This window comes from Pararge aegeria, chromosome 11, assembly GCF_905163445.1.
Source record: "Pararge aegeria chromosome 11, ilParAegt1.1, whole genome shotgun sequence".
NCBI lineage: Eukaryota > Metazoa > Arthropoda > Insecta > Lepidoptera > Nymphalidae > Pararge > Pararge aegeria.
This window is the reverse complement of record NC_053190.1, coordinates 4,581,412-4,607,696: the sequence shown is the minus strand read 5'-3', so window position 1 is coordinate 4,607,696 and position 26,285 is coordinate 4,581,412. Positions and strand designations below refer to the sequence as shown.

The 26,285-nt window shown below is 34.8% G+C and overlaps 3 protein-coding genes across 4 annotated transcripts in view; all 3 read right to left on the bottom strand.

The window, feature by feature from the left end:
• Positions 1–604: 604 nt before the first annotated feature.
• Positions 605–26,285, bottom strand: part of LOC120627598 (anaphase-promoting complex subunit 11) — an 86,882-nt gene continuing 61,201 nt past the window's right edge. Inside the window, exon 3 of the mRNA XM_039895610.1 lies at positions 605–775. Within this exon, the coding sequence (XP_039751544.1) occupies positions 626–775 (150 nt within the window). The 3' untranslated portion in view covers positions 605–625. The remainder of the gene's footprint in view (positions 776–26,285) is intronic.
• Positions 7,660–12,115, bottom strand: LOC120627600 (ubiquinone biosynthesis O-methyltransferase-like). 2 transcript variants are annotated; one of them, XM_039895613.1, is made up of 7 exons: positions 12,053–12,115; positions 11,005–11,075; positions 10,553–10,723; positions 10,034–10,148; positions 9,348–9,482; positions 8,264–8,534; positions 7,660–7,920 (listed from the first exon to the last, which is right to left on the bottom strand). In XM_039895613.1, the coding sequence occupies exons 2-7, from the start codon at positions 11,064–11,066 to the stop codon at positions 7,805–7,807; spliced, it is 870 nt and encodes a 289-aa protein (XP_039751547.1). In that variant the 5' UTR covers positions 11,067–11,075; positions 12,053–12,115; the 3' UTR covers positions 7,660–7,804. The 2 variants fall into 2 exon arrangements, with proteins under 2 accessions (XP_039751547.1, XP_039751548.1); XM_039895614.1 differs by lacking the exon at positions 12,053–12,115 and adding an exon at positions 11,574–11,611.
• LOC120627599 (ubiquinone biosynthesis O-methyltransferase, mitochondrial-like) lies at positions 17,850–23,040 on the bottom strand. Its single transcript, XM_039895612.1, has 7 exons — positions 22,730–23,040; positions 22,176–22,246; positions 21,688–21,858; positions 20,708–20,822; positions 19,996–20,130; positions 18,924–19,194; positions 17,850–18,165 (listed from the first exon to the last, which is right to left on the bottom strand). The coding sequence occupies exons 2-7, from the start codon at positions 22,235–22,237 to the stop codon at positions 18,050–18,052; spliced, it is 870 nt and encodes a 289-aa protein (XP_039751546.1). The 5' UTR covers positions 22,238–22,246; positions 22,730–23,040; the 3' UTR covers positions 17,850–18,049.

Below are 26,285 nucleotides of genomic sequence, written 5' to 3'. Positions count from 1 at the left end.
CGATAAACGTAGAATAAGACGATAGATAATATTTTTGAAAGAGTTTTTTCTTATAACGTCAAAGAAGTATAACTTCTTACGCGTGTACATAAGCACACACACGTTTTTTTTTCGTACATGGACGTCCGCCCAGGGTACGCCCATGTGGGGCAGGGGAGTGCAGCCGAAAAAAATGCATGTATTAGTTGAGGGCTCTCTTGAAACGCGTTTTCACGAAACGGCCGCGGACGATCTGACCTAAAATCTCACTTGCCCTAGACCAGAAGCTGGGTACCACCACGTAGGTATTATATCGTTTAAATATCTTATAATTCATAAAAATTAAATTATTTTTATAAGTAAGAAATAGTGTCGTTCCGTCTATTACTATCCATCGCATTTTTCGAACAAATCGATATTTGACTCGAGATTGACTTTAGATTTGTATCCTTATCTGTCTTTGCTCATCTAAGCTACAATACACAGTTAATAACGAAGGAACTGTGAATTTAGCCAATACAAAGAATTGGTACAAATTTTCGTGTCTTATCTTACTTTGATTTATTGGGTCTCGTGTGAGAATAGGTGTATTTTGAGGGAGGGGGTATACAATTAAATCTACGTCTATTAAGTCAACATAATGTATTTAGGTTCTAAGGTAGTGCGGCGGCGGGGGTGGGGGTGGCGCGGGGCGAAGCCGAGGTCCGCGCTCCAGCTGCCGTCTCCAAGAGGCCATGGCCTCGCTGAGGGTCCACAGCTCGGAGAGGAGAGACAGGTCTAGCTGACGAAGGCTGGCCTGGAAAGAGAGGAAACACCAAGGTAAGTAAATCTATCTTAACATAGGTAACAATATCTCTAACTGCCTCGTTGGTTAGCATATGCTCGAGGTCCAATTCATTCCGCAATATTCTTCATTAATAATGTAAGTAATATTTAATTTGTTTATGAAGCACATAACTCACGAGGTGAGTGTAAGAGAAGAAGAATATGAAACCCTTTATTGCACGTATAACCAGTGGCGTGCATAGAGGGTATGCACAGGGTATGCAGATGATATAAAATGAAGAAAATCTCCAGTGCGAGGTATAAACAACTTAAGGATAGGCATTGTAAGAGTTAAAAAAAGCGTACCCTCAAGTATTTATAACTCTTACTGTAGATTTTCTTTATTTTATATCATCTGCATACCCTGTGCACACCCTCTATGCACGCCACTGCGTATAACATACAGGAAAAGAAACAGTAAGGAGTATACAGTACACAATGTAGACATGCCAAGGCGGCCTTATTGCTGCAAGCAATCTCTTACAGGCAACCTTTGTAACCGAGGTGCTTCCCGGGAATCGAACTCTGTCCTGTAGAAGGGAAGGCCCGAAGTCCTAACCTAGTTACTTAGAATTAGGCTATCGCCGCTTTTTATTAAAATCTTAGTGGACGAAATCTCTAAATATAAGTTTGGATTCAAATTCAAACCCATTCTAGATGGCGTTAGATTTAGTTAATCAAGTAAAGCTTGTACAATATTGCTTACAAAAGCGCCTCTTATATTAAGAAAAATCTCTTGATTCATATAATCTTTAGCCTTGGGCAAAGTCAAGGTTAATCAAACCCAATACTTGCCGCGACGCCTCATGTCTCTTTTATTAAAAGTCATTAGAGAGGGTCGGGAACGTAATATAGTGCTCACATATGCAATCTAAAATGTTGTTAGAAAAAAACAACAGCCGAGTTCTTCTTGGTAGAATCTGCCTTCCACACCGGTGGCAGAGTAAACAAACTGACAGACTTAACATTATAAAGTAGGTCTAGGTACTTGAATTCTGCGCCTTGAGCAGACCACAGACCATGCTGCGCACACCGCACACGGTAAAGCCGGAACTTTTTTTGATGCTAAAAAGATGGATAAACGAAATGTAGAGGCACTGAACTTAACGTATAGTTATTTAGCAAGACAAAAAAAATGTTGACAATAAAAAGCGTTGAAAATGTGTAAATTGCAGTTTGGCGGCGACCTTCTGCCGCGTTCACGTCGATTGCGTTAGCTAGGAATGCAGAACGATCACGAGCGCTGTTCCTATGTAGGACATAGAAAATAACGCTCCTTAAACACAATAATACACAGCTATATACACATTTTTTTACGGTTGAGCGAAGATAATTTAAACACTAATTGGGTAGTCTATTAGGCATAATATCAAAATCCTTAATAATACTATAAATGGTAATATTACCATTAAACGTTTTGTTTGTTTCTTTCACAACCCTTCGGAAAACATCAAGGCTGCTTGGCGGTAGAAATAAGCAACCTCAAAGGGGTCATATCAGAAAAGGCTCTCCCTACTGCCTAAATGCCTAATCAGCGAAGGACCTGTAGAAATCCACAAAAACCTATGGTTGACCTTCGGTTTAAATGATGTACCTATATGATAAATTAAAAAAAAAGTCTGCACGAAAAAGCGTTTTCCGGTTAAGGTATCAATTCTCATAACATTTATAAGGCAAAACACACAACAATTTCTGTGCTTGATGTAGATTGGGCGCACCCTGGATAGTTCGCTTTAATACCAAACATATGTCAAGGTTCACGGCGTTCTCGTAAAACTCGTGTTATCAATACAAATACATTTCGCCTACGCAATCCAATAATAGTTAATGTTACATTTTATCAAGTGTTGGTAAATTGCTACGGTGCAACCATCGATCATCGAGACTGCGCGATGCTAAAGAGCGTAATAATATTATCAATGGTCTTCCGCGAAAAGCTTCGACCAACATCTTAAGAAGCTTTCGCTTGGTTGTTGGATCAAGGGTCGGATACAGAAGGCAGTAGTCCTTGAAACGGCGCGTATTGTGAGGAGGTTCCTCACTCTGGAGCCCTGACCGCCGGTTGCTTGGGCATTCGAAAGCCCCGCAAGCGGAGGGTGGATGTTTTTTTTATAAATTTTTAATAGTGTTTTTTATTTTATTTTTAAGCATTGTTAAGAATTAAAAAAAAAAATGAAAAAGAATAAACGAAAAAAAAATAGTCCTAATAAAGCGTACTGGGTGCTTACTACCATCGCTAAAAGTGTATAATGTATATATAAGTAATATTTTGTAAGCTCTTGTTTAATAATTATAGTTGTAGGGGTGAAAACACAGGTTTTCTTTACTGACTTGGCTGGCGCGGGCGGAACGTGTCGGTTGCGGTCAACGTTTCAAACTTGAACCGCCGCTGTTTTCCAAATGACGGTTCCGTTTTTTGCACATTATTTATTTGATTAAACAATACACAACATTTATCTTAGCAAAATCATATAATATTAATTATTTATATTTTACCAATTAATAATTAACGAGAGGGCTGTTTGTGTCGCTAACAATAGTCTAAAATTTGTGGTCTTCGCGCGAAAAATGAGCCGCACTTCTATCAACAGATAAGGTTCTATAGTTTTTATTAAATTGTGATTCTATAGTTTTTATTAAATTGTGTTTTGATTGTACTAATTGAAATTTTTGCAAAACTTGCATTAGTTTTTTTTAGTTATTATTGACATAGCAAGATAACTTAGTTGTTAGTTAGTGGAAAAATGTAAGGAACACAAAGTGGCGCCTTGTGTCCATTAACGTGAGGCGTAGATGCTAAGCCTCATCATATGCCTGTAATTACTCCGTCAATCACGCCTTACAGACCAATAATGCTGCTTTGAGGCAGAAATAGTACCTACTTCCAAAGTACAGCTCTGTCACAAAGAAATCTTCTACTACTACTAAAAAAAAAAAAATTGTCAAAAAGAACAGACTTTGTGACATTTTTAAATCGGTGCCACGTAAAATGTGTATATCATACACTTCGTATTCCTTTTTATAGAGTAGCAAGGAAAATACCAGTAATTTTCTAAATTTTACTTGGCACCACTTAAAAATTATGTAGAAAATATTTATTTTTTGCTTTTTAGTTGTATAACGAAGTCGGTTCTTTTTTGTCAAAAAAAAAAAAAATACGCTTTGTGCACGGTGGCCATCGCCTATAAACAAAGCTACACTTCGCGAGGCATGCAAGGAACTGCCTGTAAATACACCGGCAAACACGCTCGACTGATTTCGATAAAATTTAAATGGGACCACCTGGAAAGTATGCCTTTTGAAACAAAAAAAAATATTTAAAAAGAAACAAGATCCCGACGAATTGAGAGCATCCTCCTTTTTGAAGTCGGTTAAAAATAAACTATGAGAGTACTCTGACTACTATTTGAAGCTTATTACAATCGCAGTCATTGTTGTCGCGGATAATTCTCATGAAAGCTGAACGCAAAATCTCTACATATTTTTAAGGGTCTTCGTTGGATCGGGCGTTCTATCTTTTTATTTAACTTTTATACTATAATTTGCTTCCTAGTCGTAGATAAAATCTTGTATGCAACTTTACGTAATGAATCATTTTAACTCTCATTCATGCTCTCCTATTACGATAATCGACAAGACTCGTAATAAAAAATAGAACTCGTGTTAAAATTACCCTTATTACGTAACAGTTTCATAAATAGCTATTACGTAGTTGCGTGGAAGTAGGTAAAGATACTAAATAATGTAGACACGATTATTTACTGGTACATATTGAATCGCAGTAGTTAGTTACAAGTGTTATAGTCATAATAGTGGCATAAAGTACCTACAGAGGTTTAGATTAATCTTATATATACTAACAATATTGGGATTGTGTATAAATTCCATCACGAATGTATTGATACAAAATCACGTGAATATAATAATTAAATATTTATAAACATTAACAACTTTAATAAAAACGATCGCACGACTCTATTATTCCAAGCATGTTGAGGAAATATACCTGTATTTATTTAAATATAAATATTTATAAACACATATTATTTTCAAACGGCTTCCATTTAATTTTAAAAAAAGCTCAGTATTTAAAAAAAGTTTTTTAAATACTGAGCTATTTTCAACGGGTTTCGTTTATTCTACCCGGCTAGATAGTATAATACCTATGTCGGTCCTCAGGATACGAGTTATTGCTTTTTTTTAATTTCGCGAATCTACTCCCCTTCCCTATTCCAGGATAAAAACTATTCTATTCCTATCCTACATTTTTGCCTAGAAAGCAAGCTATCTTTGTACAAAACCTCAAGATCATTGCGGTGTTTTATACAAACTTTCGCTTTTATAATATGAGTATGAACTAATCCTAAAAAGAAACGTGGAAATCTATATGTTTTTAACAAAGCTATTGCAATAAATATAATTATTTATAAGATATATTTTGTTTTTGCGCCACCTTTCAAGGCACGTTCCGTATGTACACTAATAACTTTCCCTTTCGTATTAGGAATTTATATTTCTTTTCGATAAAACTGAATGATAATAAATGTTCTGTTACAACATGATATTCAGACAGAAATTATACAAAAGTTACAGCCTTAAGATAAAGCCGTTTGAGAGGAAGACCCGGGCCAAAATACATCTGAAAACAGGTAATTTTAAAAATTATCTGTTCAAAACATTTGTTTTGTATATTATAAGTATTTGTGTGTATTATATTCATAAAAATATTCATCAGCTATACCCATAACACAAGCTACGCTTACTTTGGGGCTAGATGACGATGTTTGTACTGTCGTAGTATATTTATTTATTTACTTGTTTTATTAGGATTAAAAAAGAATTACGTTTAATTAGTCTGTAATTGGTTGGTATTTTTGTTTTAAATTAGTGTAATAAAAACTATGAGGGTAAATTCCTCTAAGTGTTTTGGTATTCACAGAGACGAGAGCTGTACTAAAATCCACCAGGGGTTGAAAAGAAGGTTGGAAAATAGTATGAAAGTCCTATGTTTTGAAGATTGAACATTAAAATCTGTAGTAATTGATTAATAGTTTAGATTAAAAAACTATTGAGTGCTGTTAATGCCGTTTGTATGGGACAAGATTACGACGACAAGGACTACGCGGAAGAAGTTGCGAGCAATCGCTCATCACAACCAAATGACTCTTAGCGTCATGTCCGAAGTATGTTTAGTGTCAAAATACAAGTGTTATTAGAAACGACAGGAACAGTACTTTAAACTTAAACTATCCTACATATGGATGACCTAGCCTATGGCTATCGCTTTAGATACTTTATCCACATTCAAACGATGAATTAAGACAGTGTCGCAATAGAGGAAGTCACGGGAAATCAGGGGTCCATTGAAGGGGTCCTTGACCAAAATGCACGGTAAGCATCAGTTAAGTATACGGCTATCTACACACGGATGCGTCAGAAAAACGAATCAGCATGTTTTAGCTCAAATGGTACAAACTTGCACAAACTATCTCCGTAAACTCCCTTTCAATTAACGTTTTGAGATTGCGACACTCAATGGGAATCATTATTTTCCCCGAGCAAATTATTGAAAAGAAATTAAAATCATTATTTCCCCGAGCAAATTATTGAAAAGAAAAATAATAAAAGTTAAGTCGTTAAGGATAATTATTATCACCCCGTGACCAGGTCACTACAGAGTCTCCAGTCAGAATGAGAAGTATTTTGACCGTAGACAACAGGTGGATACGCTGGCTAAGTGCAGATTGGAAGACTTCACATTCGTTTGAGAACATACTGGAGAACTATCAGTCGGGCTTCCCCACGATGTTTTTCATTACTTTTAACACAAGTCCTCAACTCTGAAGAGTTGTCTGTACAGGAAGGTCACATCCTTTCGGGTGGACTTGGCTCGAATCCCAGCACGAACACCACGCACTTTTCTAATTTATTTGCGTTTTTATCAATTAAAATATCAGTTGCTTCAACGGTGAAGGAAAACATCGTGAGAAAACCTGCATGCCTGAGAGTTCTCCATAATGTTCTCATAGGTGTGCGATGTCCACCAATTAGCACTGGGCCAGCGCGGTGGACTATGGCCTTAACCCATTCTCATTGTTGGAGGAGACCCGTGCCCTGTAGTAAGTTGGTAATGGGTAGATATGATGATGAAGAACACAAGTCATCATCAATCGTAGGCAGTGGCGTGCACTTCATACATGCACAAAAGCACTGCATACCCTAAAATTGATATTATAACTCGTATAGGAGGAGATTTTTGCAGTTTTATGCAATTTTACTGCTGTATGCATACCCTGGTAAGAAACCCAGTGCACGCCACTGAGCGTAGGTTAGGTTCCTTTAAGATGTTAAGACAAGTACCTAATCTTAATAAATAAAGATGATATTGTATATTCAGAAATACATTTGGGAATTGATAGTCAACCATACTTTCTTCCTTGTCGTGTTGATAATATATAATTAAGCCCGCATGCGATGTGTTGAATACAGATTAGCCAAGAGCACGTGGGTGCAAGCTCTTGACTCCCTAGAGGCGCCGGCACTTCTTGTATATGTGTTAACTATGGTGAAGTACCTACATAGATATCAAAAGTATATATAACACATTGTGATATAATATCATACCTTTATAATTTACATGTAGCTTACACACAAAAAAATTTTAGATAATGTACCTTGGTATATACGTTTATCGAACTTCATAATTGATTAAATTAACTTATCAGTTACACTTAATATTATTTGTTATAAAGTTATAAGGTAAATAAGAAAGGCATATAAATTTAAAAGAATTTAATGTTCTATAACGAGTAACTTTGTAAAGATGTTTGGACTAAATATATAAAGTATAAACTGCTGAACGCATTTAAAATACATATGGCACGCAGATAAACAAAGCAGGGAAATAAATACAAAATACTTGTATAACAGAAATTCCATGCAGTCGGAACTCGGATACTATAACGATAGTAGTTTTATTCATTCGGCAATAAGTTAATACTTATGTAGATTTAACCGCCTCAATAGCAAAGCTAAATATTTTAGATTTAGTCCACTCCCAATTGTTCCCCCACGGGTAATAAAAGTAGCCTTTCGTTGATTCCACAAAGCAGTCATCTGAAATAATAGAGACGAGAATTGTTTGACATTACACATTTACACTCTCTTTTTCTTTTTGATGCAACAATTATGAATTTATTTAAAATGCAAATGAGCTCTTAGGCAAAGTCCCACTTTGTTCTTATAATTTATAAAGTAATATGTACGCAGCAAGGGCCACTGCCCGAGAGAACGTAAGCAATTTTGAGGGGGTGTTCGATTAATGCTGACACTTTTACTAGATTACTTAGTTTGGAGTAAAAATCTTTAATTTTTTTTCGTAAGAATAGAATGACAAACATACTTTTGCATTTATAATATTACGTAAGGATTTATAAAATTATAAAGTTACATCACTCACTCATTTCTAACATGTACTGGAGTTCGCTAGGCCTCATAAACTTATCATATTGATGCGCGCCCTTTGGAAAATTGCGCATAACATCTTCAAAAATAAATATCATCAAGAACTGTGCGAAACGTGTCCTACTAGGCGTAGTAAAGAAAAGTTTTCCACCCGGTTTCGCGGCGCGTACACACGATTCTACGAACAATTCCTTTTCAGAAACATGCTCTATCACTTCAGACACTACAATAGCGTCGTACTTTTCAGCACAGGCAATACTGTGTTCCTGAAATACATAAGTTTTGTTTTTTTAAACGATTATACTAAATTGTCTCAGGCTACAGATTGCATCTAAGACAGTAGAAAAAATAGAGACAAGACTTGGCAACCGCGAGCTGATAAAATCGTTGAGGTAACATTAGTTTATCTAAGGTGTAGCCTTAGACAAACTAATTTTACACCGATTGCAATTAAGAAAGAAATAAGAAAAGTTAATACTTGATAACCTCGAGCTGATAGCATCAGGTCCAACGCAAGCAACTTACAATTGTTGGATATAAATATATGTATATGTATATATTAAATGTTATAACTACTAAAAAGTAAATTTGTGCTACAACTAGCTTTCAATCAAGAAAAAATATGCTACCACAAACATTGGTAGAAACTGTGGGTGTGACCCCTTATACTGTATATACGAGTGTAAGTACAGGTGTAATGTTATGCTGTTTGAACAACAAACAAACAAGGTACGAGTATATATATAATTTGCGACAGCAGCAATCGCGGTTAATTTGCTGTAATTTTTAAAAGATTTTTGTCTGAAACTTCTATACATCAGATCTAAATCGTCAGTCAGTCCATCAGTTTAGAAATAAACCCGAACAAAAAAATATTTTTTTGTAAATCTTTCAATAAAATACGATGAAGCCCGTACAAACATTGAAAAAAATAATAATTGATAACTTTCTCCTTTCTGAAGAAAGTCCGTTAAAAATCGTGTGGGGAACCCCATTTTAGTATATAACTTAATAATTTTTAACTTTATTAATACAGACGCGAAGACGGTTTTTCCCATTAAAAAAAATAATGCTCTTACCTCTATATCACTCCAAATATAAGAAGGCAGGTTGTCAGCCAAGCGTTTGTTTTTAGAACTATGGTTTTGCGCCATTTCAATCAATTCTCTGTTTGTATCTACTCCAGTAACTTCGGCGCCAAGTTTAGCTAAAGCCTAAAAAAGGCGTCTCTAGGTGTGTATTTAGTTTACATTGTTTTAACAAATAAACGGGCATAACGTTGGAATAGTTATGCAGTATATACTTAGATATATACTTGTACAACACTAAAAGTAAAAGACATGGACAGGAAAACAAAAAGTTGGTGTTATCGCTTAGTAGCGATCTGAAAGGGGATGTCAATGGAAGATTGACAAAACACTGCATAGCTATGACGTCATGCCAAGTTTATTTTTAAGTTTCTTTATTCTAAAACTATGTAGTATACTCAAATGCTACAAATTCTATTATTTATATGGTACTCGTAAACACGGTTTCAGTACATTGTTATATTAATTTATGTATGTTATGTCTAAAAAAGTCCACTACCTACTAGATTAATCTAGTTTGTCCAGTATGATCGGCGGAAAGAGGTGGAGTGGTAACAACTGTATTCGTATGCTGAACCACTCGCCACCATTTATATGAAATAACAGTAAAATAGTGAGCAGCTTTATATACATACAGCCATGATTTCAGTCAGTCAGTTAGTTTTAGACGGACTTACCTCTGAGAGCAGTCCTGGTCCACAACCAACGTCAAGGATTTTCTTTCCTTTTAGACATGTAGAAAATTTCTCACCAGGCGCTACTTCTACTAGACTGTCTCTGATATAAGGTACCCTACGAAGTCAATCCTTGTACAAGTTTACAATAAAACTTAATAAAACTTTAATACGTTGTAGAATAAGTCATGAGTAAACGAGAATTAAATATTTCTGCAATAATGGCAATAGTAATTAAACTTATATACTCGTATATATTTAATTTTTAATTTTTCAACCTGATCATTATTTTAATTTGTGAACGTGATCATTATATAGGTTAACTTATGAGTAGGTACAATATTTTTTTTTATGAAACTGTCGTCTCGTATGGGAAGAACCAAGTAGTAAATTATATGAATCTTTTCTGCATTTAATGTTAACACATATATGTGTCTATTAATATTTTCAAAGTATACCTACTTAAACAATAATACTTAGATAAATAGATTAGGTTATTAATAAACTTTGATAATTTTTTACCGACGGTAGTTCCAACTATGAAGGGGTTTAAATGTTCCTTCGGCATCCCAGAAATCTCTCAGTATTTTAGGATTGGCTTGGAATAAATCATTTGGATCAATCGTTGAGTGAGCGTCTCTCCTACATTTTTTATTAATATTACTCGAAAATTTTGTAATCGGGCTCCAACGTCTGAAAATCACGAAAATGTAAGGAGATTTAATCAGAAAATAGAAATTTATTCATGTGTGGGAATACAAACAGTAAAGTAATACAATATGGAAACAGACTGATTGTCTGTCTGTACCACCAGACCGAGAGGGTGTACAGCTTAGCATACACTTCACATTGAACATAAATAAAAATACATTGGGTATTTTTTAATATTATTTCGTCACGCGGGGGGTTTTCGAATTTAGTTGAATTGCATTAAGAATTATGGAAATTGAAGCAATGATATTGTACATACTTACCGAACTATTAAAGTTTTAACGCTATGTAAGTCGTAAAAGAGTTTCGCATTCATCGTTGCCATCGAAGTTCACTATAAAATTGAAACAAGCAATAAAAAAAAATTTGGAAAATCCAAAAGTGCACGCCTCATAATCTCATTTTTTTCACAATAAAATTGAAATTTTTTTAACTGAAACTTTCAATGCTCATTACAAATTTTTTTTTTCATATTAATTATTATTCATTTTTTGTAAACAAGACACGGGAATGTCATAATGATTGCACATTGAAAGTTACAATTAATATTAGCTAGAATAATTACATGGAAATTTTACGACAGTGAATTGAACGCTCATATTAAGTAAGAAATTATGTCGTGTGTTACTTTAGATAATTAAAAAAAAATTATTCCGATACGATAATTTTTTCGACCAATTTTGATGCCACATACACCCGTCCATACACGGACGTCCAGAAAAGATTATGTTTAATGTTATTATTTACTACGTTAAACAAAAAAATTTTTATTGAAATGTATTTTATGTGCCTGACAAATTATTTGACTTGATATTAGTGTACTCAAATTAACCTGTAAGTGCAATATAAATAACAAAAAATCAATTTCAGTTTCGAGAAAACTGCTTTTTTTGAAATGTCGAGAGTAGAGCACAACCTCAACGCTTCGCTTATGAGGCGTGCAATATACTGACGGAACACAAAAGATACAAAAATAATGGACAAAATAAAACGATACTGAGGCTTTACTAACAACCAGCAGTAATATTATAATATTGTTCACGTTTTGTAACAGAATTATATATAGGGCGTCAAGGTGTGTCACATGTAACAAATATTGATTACTGCTGGTTCACTAAGGATTTTTATTTTCAAGCACGTAATGAGCTCTAAAATCTAATAATTATTTTATTACATTCAAAAGAAGTGATTTTTTCCACTAAGACAATTAAATTAATATGCTATATTCATATAGGTATAATATTTCTTTAACTTTGTAACAAATGAAACGGTTATGGGTAAGAAGGAATATCTATTTAATGATGATCTTACCTAGTAATATAAAATTATAAACAACAGTTAACAACCACTTTCAGGTACTTGCTACCGGTCCCACTCTTAACAAGCGAATGAAGTTCCAGCAATTACAACGCTATTGTTAAGAGCTCGTTATGATGAAAAAGCCCCGCGCCCCGTGCCCGCACCCCCTGACAATAATCAAGCGCAGCACGGCTTATTTCGGCGCGCATCGCAAAGAGCGGGTGCAGGGCACTTGCATGGGTGTTAAACCATTTTGATTTTAAAGTTTAGGATAACATTGTTTCCCTGGGCCCGTAACGTAACGTAAAATTTATAACTTTAATATTTTTAAAGTGGATTTCAATATTTTGGTTTACATACAAGTCCAAGATTTTCGTTGTTTCGTTGACAAATATTTGACCTATTATTAAAAATATATCTACAAGTATATTATGAAACAAGGAACTTCGTTTTATATCATACGTGCTTTAGAATAACACACGCCTTGGAGATTTTTTTGAGCAAGCTATAATATCCTTAACAATTGATCGTTAGGGTCAGCCAAAAGTTGTATGGGAGGGTAATATTTTCTCCTAGGCCTAAAAAGTTGATCCACCTATATACTCTTTCTAACCAAAAACAATATTATCCTCACGTTAAAGTTAGGTATGCCTTATAAGTAATCAACATAACTAGAACCCAGAACCAGAAAGTCAATCATTACTAAAGGAATATACGTTAATGCACAAACTGAATCTGCTTACACAAAGCCTAAAGTACGACTTCAAGAGAATAAGAAGTGAAAATAATATTTTTCAGGTATTTAATAAAATTACATAGCAAAACAGAAAGAATACAAAAGCTCGCAACACCTGACGCAAATGAGTTATTTACCATATATTTCAAGTAAGAAAAAATCAAATATTATTAACCCATCGGTATAAGCTTTGAATAAAAACCCATAAAGTTTAAGCGTCATCAAATTGTTTCTGCCACCGTAAAAGTAGGTAGATATGTTTGGTATAAGTGTTTCCGGAGAAAAGTGTCGTAGGTCGGTTAACCGTGTCTCGTCCAGCACCGCACTGATTTATTAGGCGATCAAGGGGTTTTCCATGCTTTTACGAGTATCGATTGCGTCAAAAAATTAGAAGGAAAATTGTTTACAAAAATAGACCGAAGAGTCCATCGATTACATTATATATGGTGAGAGAAACAAAAAAAGAGCCTACTTTGCGTATTTATTTATGATAGTCATTTTTCAAGTTACTAAAATCAAGGACGCGCAAGGACATACTTTGTATCACGTACGAGTACATTAACATATAATATTTTTTTAAAGCTTTTTCGATAAAAGTTTCGAAGAAAAACGCTTTAAACTAATCTCATGTTACTGCACAGTGGCCATATTGAAAATTGTGTACTTGCAATGAAATCACGCGTTCGAATATTAGACTTCCCGATTGCGCTTTATCGGAGCATGTCCGAAATGATTTTTAAACACAAAGGCCTTATAAATGTCGCATAAAGTCGGAATAGTTATGAAGGGTTTCCCTGATATTTGAAAGGTGATTTCAGTAGTACGATAGATTTGCTGGCAGATCTAACCAGATATAGACCTGCAGCGAAGCTATTACAGCAGGTAACGCTATAAATCACTTGACAAAATATACGCTTTGGAACTCCCAGTCATATTACAAAATTGCTTATTTCTCATCTTTTCTCATCTATAAAAAGAAAAGGACGTTAAGTAATGGGCATAATAACTTTAATTTATGAGTATACGTACTTAGCAGGTATTAAGAAATTTGGAAATTCCATAGAATTTACAAGCTTATTAGTGAACTTATAATTAAGATAACAATATCTGATTGAGAACATCGTTAAAAGCATAAGATTGCATGGTTAATTAGCCGTACATGATGGAAGATATAAAGTAGCTACCAATTTTGAATCTAATCCAAAATATCTAGATGGCATATTAAAATCAGTATCTTGAACCCACAGAACTGTACTCAAGATTGCTCTGTTTCGTCAGACCTCTGTACCTATATGTAGTATCCTTAATCTGTGTTAGGAACCGTCACGTGTCGAACCGGAAAGCGTAGAGGTAGACCTTAGCCACCACTCCGAAAAAAAAAGGTTTATCGTTAAAGCGCATACGCCAACAACACCACTATGTGATAAAAGATGCACTGTTATATCGTGAACAAAAAATCATTAATAAATTAAAAGAGTTATATATATCTTACACATTGAAGCTCTCTGCCGTGTTGAATTGCCTGAGACAAATGAAGAGGTTATGGAGGAAGTTTTGGAAGCCTTAATTTATATGTACAAGTCTTCGCGCAGATTGTTTGCGGCTTGAGTTGGACGGTACCCGCCTTTAATTTAAAGTTTAAAGGCCAATCGGCTATACAATCAACAAGATGATATATAATAAGTTGCTGAAATAGTTAAGCCCTATATGCCGCCTACTGATCAAATATAGTTGCCTGCACTCCATATAGGAACCAGCAACAACATTGGAGCATCGCGATGGGTCTACTCTAAAAACCTCTCTTAGGTATACCAGAGAAAAGGCTTGTTTTGTTTGCATAGGTGACATTTATCATATGGCTCGTATTGAAAAAAATACGTGTTTTATAACGTCTGCTTAATGGTAGTTAGGTTAAAAGACTTCATTCTCCAAAAGAACAAAGAGTTCACATAAAAGAGAACCCAAATCTAATAACACAGTTAAAAATATTATAATTTCAATCAGTGGCTCGAAAACTTTACCTTATTAAATTGTTGCATTCCCTCGCACGGAATAGTTAAAACACCTATTCTCATTCTGGTTTTAGCTAATTGAATTGTAACGTCTTTTATCGAACGCCCTATGATCAATGGGGAAGATTTGTCCCCAAGGACCACTACGATTATGCTGATGATGATGATCAAAACTTGTTGAGTACCTAGAGTGATTTATTTCATGGCGGGTATGTTTTATAAAGTATACAAATCGACAACTGTTATGAGTTGATATTGTTGTTGCTAGTTCGAAGGAATCCCTCTTGTTGCTGCGCCCCACGTCCGCTCAATTGTGTACCAATTCTGTCTAAACTTAGAACCATTTCTGTTGGAGGGCCTGAATTGTTTTCAATAATAAGCGCTAATAGATCCAGCTTTGATAGTGTTAACTATTAGTAGTGTTAATTTAGTGTCAACAACACGAAAAGTGTTTTTTTTTTAATAGCTGTTGCCCGCGTTTTTTGCCCCCTTTTACGACGACTTTTGACTGGGACCCGTATATTTTCCAAAGATACAAACTAGCCTATTTAACTAGTTAGCCTAGTCAACCCCAAATGCCAACCTCACCTGCTCGTGGTGCTACCTGCTGGACAACAGACGACATCGGCCTTGGGGCTATAAATAACTCCTAAAATGTCTGGTGCAGAAGGCAAGGGGAAACCACTGCACTGTGTTCCCAAGAGAAAGATGGAATAGCAATTTTTGTCGGACGATCCGGCTAACGCCCGGCGCCACACACCCGGGATAGGTGCCAACAGAGGCCGTTGGAGACAGTTTACCCATTCCAAGTTGAGATTTCGCCAGGACCACGGTCTTCAGTGATGAAGGAACGACCAGAGACAGAGAGATGTAACTAAACTAGTCTCCGTTGTTGTTTGAAAAGTCCAACAACTCCTTACTTCTTTGACTCTAATATCAAAAATCAAATTGACTAGTTGCTTAGTTAGGACAAACAAACAAACACACCTTTACATTTATAATATTAGTCATCATCATCATCATATCAGCCCACGGGCTATACAGGGCACGGGTCTCGGGTAATGGGAAGCGGTAATGGGAAGCGTGGTCTTACCCCGCTGGGCCAGCGCGGATTGGTGGTAAGTTGGCAAGCGCACGGTACATACTTCTAATATCAGTAAGGATAGACGAATGAGTGGAACATAAGTATAAAGTACTTATGTTCCACTCATTCGTCTATATAAAACTATGATCAGTACTTAATATAAATAATAGCGTCTATAGCCTACTGGTAAGGACTTCAACTTACTTAAAGATTCCTATTTATAAAATATGAATGTCAAAGCAATAAATATGGGCGGAAAAAAAACAACTGGTCATACTATGATAAAACTCTTGTTTAACAAACCCATTAGTTTAAAAATTTATTTACTTCTATTAAAACTGAATCGAAACAATTCCTGCACACTACTTTCATATTTTTTGAAAATTGTTGTCGGCGGAAATGAGAACCCAAATTCAGAGTTTTATTTAACTTCTTTCCGTCTGTTGGCACAACACACGGAAAGTATTGAATATATTTGAACATAACGCTTCGAAATTGCGGCACTCAATGGGAATAATTATTTTCCCCGAGCAAATTATTGAAAAGAAAAATACTTCACTTATTAAGTCTTTTTAGGATCATTATTATCAACCCCTGACCGGTCCACTTAGGGGTCAAGTATAAGAATGAGAAGGATTTTGACCGTAGACCAGTAGATAGGCTGGCAGATTGGAAGACTTCACATTCCTCTGAGAATATAACGGAAAACTCTCAGGCATGCTTCCCTGCGATGTTTTTCTTTGTAGCAGATCAGATCAGAAGTAGCAGATTGAGCAAATATATAAATAAGTACACAAGAATGATGATGGCGCCTTTTGTATTTTACTTTCTAAACGAGTGCTCAACTCTAAAATTCAGATGTGCGTGCCGGAATTCGGACTCGGTCCTTTCGATAGGACGGTTACAGTACTGACCACTAGGCTATCACCGTTTCAAGAACAAGTTCTTTCATATTATCATAGAGATTTTTTTTTCTAGATTGTTACCAAATCGTACCTACCATCGTATCTTTAAGTAAAAAAATCATGTACCACAGGAAATACGGAAAGTTATAAGTAGCAGATTCAGAAAATATATAAATAAGAAAACAAGAATAATAACGAAATTAAATATTGTTTTTATCTATACCTGTTAAAGTAAGGGTTCTAATACAGTGTAGGGTGCTTAAAATACTTATAGTTCAGGTATATCGGTTTTATAAAAAAAAAATACGTCTTTGATAGTGTAGCGCTATCATTTAAGTTTGAAGTGGTGATAGCTCAGTGGGTAGGACTTCGACTTTACTTTCGGGTAGGCGAGTTCGAATCACAACTTGTAACTTTTAGAAGTTATTTGTGTTTTTAGCAATTAAAATATCACTTGCAACAACGGTGAAAGAAAACATCGTGAGGAAACCTGCATGCCTAAGAGTCCTCCATAATGTTCTCAATGGTGTGCGGAGTCCACCAATCAGCACTGAGCCAGCGCGGCATACTATGGCCTTAAACCCTTCTCATTGTGGGAGAAGACCCGTCCCCTGTAGATGATGAACACAAGTCATCATCAAGCGTAGGTTACATTCCTTAAATATTTTAAGACATGTACCTAATTTAAACAAATAAAGATGATATTGTATATTCAGAAATACATTTGGAAATTGATAGGCAACCATACTTTCTTCCTTGTCGTGTTGATAATAAATAATTAAGCCCGCATGCAATGTATTGAATTCAAATTAGCCAAGAGCACGTGGGTGCAAGGCCTTGACTCCCTAGAGGCGCCGGCACTACTTGTATATGTGTTAACTAAGGTGAACTACTACCTAGATATCACAAGTATTATATATATACACATTGTGATACAATATCATACCTTTATATGTAGCTTGGTGCATACAATCATTTTTTTTTATATAATATACATTGGCACATACGTAACTTATCAGTTGCACTTAATATTATTTGTGGTAAAGTAACAAGGGAAAATAAAAAAGGCATATACATTTAAAAGAATATAATGTTCTATAACGAGTAACTTTGTTTGGGCAAAATTTATAACGTATAAACTGCTGAACACATTTGAATTGTATATGGCACGCCGATAAACAAAGCAGGAAAATAAATACAGAATACTTGTCTCATGTGGTAATATATAAATTTCGCGGAAAACAGAAAATACAGAAAAAACAAAAAAAATACTTATTTGGATTTAACCGCCTCGATAGCAAAGCCAAATATTTTAGATTTAGTCCACTCCCAATTGTTCCCCCACGGGTAATAAAAGTAGCCTTTCGTTGATTCCACAAAGCAGTCGTCTGAAATAATAGAGACGAGAATTGTTTGACATTACACATTTACACTATCTTTTTCTTTTTGATGCAACAATTATGAATGGGTTTAAAAATTCAAATGAACTCTAGGGATAGTCCTACTTTGTTCTTATACTTCACAAAGTAATATGTACGAAGCAAGGGCCATTTACTCGAGAGAAAGTAAGCAAATTTAAGGGGATGTTTGATTCATGCTGACACTTTTATTAGATTCCTTAGTTTGATGTTAAAATCTTAAGCTTTTCATTTAGTTTGATGATAAAAACGCAAATTTATATTTCATAGAAATAAAATTACAAGTACATAGAAGATGCCTTCAGAGCACTTGTTTTCTTTCCATTTACCTACTTTAACGTACGTATATTTTAATGACATGTTCGTCCCCATACAGACCAAACGGAAATTTGCTTCCTCAAATTTCCAAAACGATAATGACAAATCAGTTTCCCATAGTGACGTACTCGTATAGCAGAAGAACCTCCTTGCATAGTTTTATTATACGTTTTAATTAAAATTTCACAAATTGACCGTGAGAACCGTTTGTTTTTCCCTGGATGAAAAGAAGCTTATGTTACGTCTTATGTCCTTTCAAATAACCCTTTGGTAAAAATGAAGTTGATTTGTTGCTTAGTGAAGTAAGGACAAACAAACAAATAAACACACTTTTGCATTTTTAATATTAAGTAGGATATTAAGGATCATAATATAAAAGATTTATAAAATTATAAAGTCATATTACTCACTCATTTCTAACATGTATTGGAGTTCGCTAGGCCTCATAAACTTATCATATTGATGTGTGCCCTTTGGTAAATTCCGCAGAACATCTTCAAAAATAAATATCAAAAAGAACTGTGCGAAACGTGTCCTATTAGGTGTAGTAAATAATAGTTTTCCGCCCGGTTTCGCGGCGCGTACGCACGATTCTACGAACAATTCCTTTTCAGAAACATGCTCTATCACTTCAGACACTACAATAGCGTCGTACTTTTCAGCACAGGCAATACTGTGTTCCTGAAATACATAAGTTTTGATTTTGTCAACGATTATAATTAATTGTCTCAGGCTACAGATTGCATCTGAGAGTAGAAAAAATAGAGACAAGACTTGGCAACCGCGAGCTGATTCCGCAGCATACAATCCAAAACGCAAGAGAGGTAACATTAGTTTGTCTAAGGTGTAGCCTCAAACAAACCGATTGCAATTAATGTTACCGATTGCAATTAAGAAAGCAGAATAAGCGAATACAATACTTGATAACCTCGAACTGGTAATGTAGCATCAGATCAACGGAAGCAACTTACAATTGATGGATATATAGGTGTACAATGGTTGGAAAGCAAGAAAAATTATAACACAAATAAAAACCCTCTGAATAAAAAACTTCCTTTATATAAATTCAGATTAAATAATCTGTGTTACGACTAGCTTTCAGTCGAGAAAAAATATGCTACTACTAACTTTTTTAGAAACTGTGGGCGTATTCCTTATACTTTATTACGAGTGTACGTGGCGTGATGTTACGAGTATGTTGTGTGAACAACAAATGCAATAGCAGCATATGCAATAGCGAAATCATTCATTCATTCATTCATTCATAAACCCGACGAAAAAAATATTTTCTGCAAATCATGTTATAAAACATGGAGCACGTAAATACATTGAAAAAAAAATGAAATGATAACATTCTCCTTTCTATGAGAAAGTCTGTTATAAATCGTGTCGGGGTTATTTGATTTTTTAACTTAATATTTGTTAAATTCATTTATTAAAACGCGAAGACGGTTTTCCTTACTTTAAAAATAATACTCTTACCTCTATATCGGTCCAAATATAAGAAGGCAAGTTGTTAGCCAAGCGTTTGTTTTGAGAACTATGGCTTTGCGCCATTTTAATCAATTCTCTGTTTGTATCTACTCCAGTAACTTCGGCACCAAGTTTAGCTAAACCCTAAAAAATATTAAGTACATTGGTGTCTCTAGGTCTGTATTTAGCTTATATTGTTTTAACAAATCAACGGGCAAAACGTTGGAATAGTTATGCAGTATATGCTTGTACACAACTTAAAGTAAAAGACATGGACAGGCAAAGAAAAAGTTGGCCTTTCAGATCGCATAGTAGCGATCTGAAAGGGGATGTCAGTGGAAGTGTGACAAAACACTGCATAGCTATTCCGACGTCATGCCAAGTTTATTTTTAAGTTCCTTTATTCTCAAACTATGTAGCTAACTCAAAAGCTAAAAATTCTATAAAGTAAACACGGTTAAAGTATATTGTTATATTAATTTATGTGCATCATCAATTGCCACGAAACTTTACTGCTGTGCAAACGGGTTTGTGATCGCAGTTGATGGTAGTACAATCATAGAGGACGCTGTTATTACGCTGTTGTCACCACGAAAACTGCATTCTGATCTGCCGTCCCACTCATCACATATGCGATAACAGTGAAATAGTGAGCAGCGATATTTTTGTACACCCATTTCAGTTTGATTTCATAGAGTCAGTTAGTTTTAGACGGACTCACCTCTGAGAGCAGTCCTGGTCCACAACCAACGTCAAGGATTTTCTTTCCTTTTAGACATGTAGAAAATTTCTCACCAGGCGCTACTTCTACTAGACTGTCTCTGATATAAGGTACCCTACGAAATCAATCCTTGTACAAGTTTACAATAAAACTTATTAAAACTTTAATGCGTTGCAGAATAAGTCATGAGTAAACCAGTATTATAGATTTCTGCAATAATTGTAGCAATAGTTATTTAACTTATACATAGAATTTATAATTTGTCAACGTGACCATTAAATAGGTTAACTTATGGGTACAATATTTTTTTTATGAAACTGTCGTTTCGCATGGGAAGAACCGAGTATTAAATTATATGAATCTTTTCTGCATTTATTGTTAACACATATATGTCTGGTAGGAATAATGCGTTTTGAGAGCCGTAATATTTTAAAGAAAGTGTACTTACTGTATTGATGGGCGAAAAAGAAAGATGTTTAAAGATTAGGAAAACACGTGAAGGACAAATGTGGATTAAAAGGAATCAACTCACGGTACCCCTTCGCGAATCCAGCGTGTCACTTATTTTCACTTAGGTACACAATAAATTTACCACAACAATACTCAATAACGTTAAGCAAAACGATATTAATTTATATAATTTTTGTAACTTATACGGCCATGTTTTTTGTTCTCACGAATAGTACGTGCGCGCGTGACGGTAGTCGGAGGTCGATTTTTTGTTTATAAATTTGCGAATCCCAAAGGACGGGTAGGAAGGAAATAAAGATAGGATTTTTAATGAGGGAAACAGAAAGTGTCCAATTTGTCTTTTTTAATAGAAGCGATTCGTTGTGGCACATATTTTGATTGCCATATTTAAATTGTGATTCCTATTATAACCAGTGTCCATGAATATTTTCAGGTATATAAACATATAAATATAACAATAATAGATAAATTGATTAGGTTATTATTAATAAACATTAATAATTTTTTACCGAAGGTAGTTAAAACTATGAAGCGGTTTAAATGTTCCTTCGGTATCCCAAAAATCTCTCAGTACTTTAGGATTGGCTTGGAATAAATCATTCGGATCAATTGTTGAGTGAGCGTCTCTCCTACAATTTTTATTAATATTACTTGATAATCTAGTAATCGGGCTCCAACGTCTGAAAATCACGAAAATGCAAGGAGATTAATTGACAACAAACTCCGAGAGTAGAAATTTGTTAATGTGTGGTGATACAAACAGTACAGTACCTAAATAGCATGGAAACAGACCGATTGTCCGTCTGTAACACCAGACCGAGAGGGCGTACAACTAAGCATATGCCGCTACTTATAGCATGTAAACGAATTTACCGAAATACACTTCACAATGAACATAAATAAAAATACCAAATTTTTTATTATAGTTCGAATTCCGATTTATTTAAATTGCAATAAGAATTATGGAAACTAAAGCAATGATATTGTACATACTTACCGAAATAATAAAGTTTTAACGCTATGTAAGTCGTAAAAGAGTTTGGCAGTCATCGTTGTCATCGAAGTTCACTATAAAATTGAAACCAGCAATAAAATATACTGACACACCACAGATACAAATTAAAGGAAAAAAAAAACTATACTGATCTATGACTTTACTAACAACGCAACAGTATTATTATGACATTGTTCAAGGTTTGGCATAGAGTTATAGGGCGTCAAGGTGTGCGACACACCTATATAAACTGTAGATTTTAAGACAATATTGTCTTAAGCGATGGTAGCTTGTGTCTGTGTTTAGCGCGTTCAAACATGCAAAAAAACTTCATAATATCAGTAAGGAATATAAATATAACTAATATTCTTTACTGCAAATCTTTACATGGTTCACTAAAGATTTTTATGTTCAAGCATGTAATGAGCTCTAAAATCTCATAATAATTTTATTAGATTCAAAGTTAGTAATAAATGAAAGATCGCTATTGCAAGAACTAAATTATTTAGAAAAACGGTTATAGGTAAGAAGAAATATGTATTTAATAATGATCTTACCTAGTAATATAAAATTATAAACAACAGTGGTAACAACCACTTTCAGATACTTGCTACCGGTTCTACTCTTAGCAAGCGAATGAAGTCCTAGCAAATATAACGCCATTCTTAAGAGCTCTATATATGCGGTTGACCTTCCTCGAGTGGGCGTTACGATGAAAAAGCCCCGCGCGCCCTTAACAATAATCACGCGCAACACGGCTTATTCCGTTAGTGATTCTGCAGTGCATATTGCAAGCGGCAGCGTGCCACTTGCTGAGGTGTTTAACCTTTTTGATTTTAGGGGGTAAAATAATAATGATAATATCCTTAGGCCCGTAACGCAACGTAAAATATAAAACTATAATATTTTTAAAGGGGATTTGAATATTTCGGCTCGCATAAAAGTCCAAGGTTTTCGTTGTTTTTCATCAATACAAATAAATATTATCTGAGACAATGACTTCTAAAGTGTCGGATTTTCGAAATAAAAACTCTGTTAAAAAGACTTGTTTCAGGGTTTCCGCTAAATAAAACTATCATTATTTTATCTTATAAGCTTATGCTTCTAATATTCGTTTCAGGATACAGCTTCAAAACAAAAACTACAGAGGTTAACAACCAATTTAACGTTACACCCTCCACCCACCACCCAGAAAGCCCTCTTGGGTTGAGTATGGCACCTGATTAGTGTCATCTTTATTTTATCTGTTGAACCCAGGAGATAAACTCACATTTTATCTCTATTTGATGGTATCGAGCCTTTACCACCGAATTAGCATCTAACAACCGAATTTAAAGTTTACATCTGAAAGTTTACTTAAATCTTTTTTAAAACTTCATTTGGAAAATTATTTCTCAAGACTGTAGTTTAAATTTTGTTTTATTCATAAACAAAAGTCTTCTGAATTACCAAATTTGTGACTCCACCATTTCAGTGATCTAGTAGAACGTTTACCTATGACCAGTAGCGTGCATAGAGGGTGTGCACAGGGTATGCAGATGATATAAAATGAAGAAAATTTCCAGTACAAGCTATAAAAACTCAAGGGTAGGCTTTTTATAACTCTTACAATATTTTTACATTGTTTCTAAATTTTATATCATCTGCATACCCTGTATGCACCCCACTACCCATGACAAATTTGATGGTAAAAAGTACATAATGATGGTAAAATGATAACTTCAACAGAAATAGGTTTTTATAATTTCTAAATAATAATTTTACCCAGTCATATTACAAAATTGCTTATTTCTCATATTTTTTTAAACATCAAAGAAAAGAAAAGGACGTTACTGTAATGGGCATAGTAACTTTAATTTATGATTATGCGTGCTTAGCAGGTATTAAGAAATTTGGCAATTCCATAGAATTTACAAGGTTATTAGTTTACTTATACTTATGATAATAATATCTGATTGAGAACATCGTTAAAAGCATAATATTGTATGGTTTATTACACATGATTATTAAGATATAAAGTAGCTGCCGAAATGATTTTTTTTAATGACAAGGTTGCTTGGAAGCTTCCGGCTCCGCTTTCAGCTCTCACAAGATAGAAAAATGAATGTTAAAATGCAAAATGTAAATTGTTGATGTTGGAAAAGAGCAACTGCTGAGTTTCTTGCCGGCTTCTTCTCGGTAGAATCTGCCTTCCGAACCGGTGGTAGAATCACTACAAACAGACAGACTTGACGTTTCAAAAGTGCTTATATTAGGCCTACTTGAAATAAATGAATTTTGAATTTTGAATTTTGATTAAACATTATCTTCATGTATTCCAATATCAATCTAATCCATAATCTTTAGATGGTTTATTTGAATTTGTATCTTGTACCGACAGACCTTAACTCAGGATTGCTCTGTTTAAACGTCTTCGTCAGACCTCTACATAGTATCCTTACTCCGTGTTAGGAACAGTCACGTGTCGAACCGGAAAGCGTAGAGGTAGACCCCCCACTAGGTGGCGAACGACATCAAGAGAAGCGCAGGAAGCTATGCAGTAAACGCTAATGGTATCTTTTTTTTGATAAACGAATTTAGTGGTTTTAGTTAGGGTATACCTCAGTCCTGCCAGACCTACCTGTCGGAGGTAGCCATTAAGCTTAGCGATCACGCCAAAATAAATGGCGCGTACGCCGACAACACAACTGTGTGTTAATAAACTACACAACTATGTGGTAAACTGGTAATGCGTTGTACTATATAGCGAAGCAAAAATCATTTATAAATTAAAAGACTTATATACATAAAAAAATATATCTTACAATAGCTACGAGTCATGGCATACGATTAAGGACTTCGACTTACTTAAAGATTCCTATTTATAAAATAAGAATGTCAAAACAATAAATGTGGGTGGGAAAAAATCAACTGGGATACGCATTTTTAACACCCAACAAAACCTACAAATTGTATATCTGTCTTTACTTCTAATAAAACTGAATCGAAACCATTCCTGTACGTACTAATCTTAGATACTATTAGCTAATGCTCTGGGATAACATTTTGAATTTATTTTTTACCCGAAAAATAAAAGTTTAACAACATTTAAACATTTTGGAACATTTTATCGATTGTAGACCATAACTCTAATATATCTAAACAAGATTTTCTCGCTCGCAATCGGAACGAATTGTTTTCGAATATCAAACTCCGTACTGAAAAAATAAAATGGACTTAATTCGTTTTAAAGTTGCAAATCCTGCACTTCTGATTTTGGTTTTACAAACGTTTACTAAAAACCCGAGTTTTTGTCGGCAAATTTTAGCTTTAAAACAGTGCAGATAAGATTATTTTTTTTCCAAAAAACTACTCAATTGCTGCGAGAAGATCTTGTCCTTAGGCTACAGTTTCTTAATTTTCTTACTGTTACTTGATCGTATTGTTATTTGCGGTAAGTTCGGTAAGCCGCACAAATTATTTGTAAGAGTGTCTCTATCACAATTGCACTGTTTCGAAACACGCCTTATGTTGCTAATGTGCAATTACAGCAAGCAGACTTTAGAAATATCACAATTAGTAAAATACCATTTTACAATTGAAGTAAACTCTTTACAGTTGGATAATGGCTATTGCGCGAATACAAGGTATACAAGAGTGATAAGGCCACCATTCATAGAACCAACTGATTTAATGGTCGTACCTATTTTTTTTCTATTTATTTTTTATTAACGATAGCCAAGCGCTTGACGACAATCATGCCCGTTTGCCCCGAAAGCAATGATGAATCTAGTTTGGAGCACGCTTGCCTAGAAAATGCCTATTCACTCTTGCCTTGAAGGAACTCAAATTATACGTGGCAGGAAACACAGTTGCCAGGAGGGCGTTCTACATTCTAGCGGTACGTATCAGAAATGTGGTAAAAAACGAGTCATGCGTGTTGATGGAATATCAACCACATAAGGATGCCATTGCTCACGGTGCCTCGCTATTCTGTGGTAGAACGGGGACGGAGGAACAAGAATATGTGAAGTGTTGCCATAACGTAAAATGACGGTCGTTTTCCATCTTCCATTTGCTTGGTCCGTCAATTATTCCTATAAAAAATGGCATTTTTCTTTGTTAACTTAACAT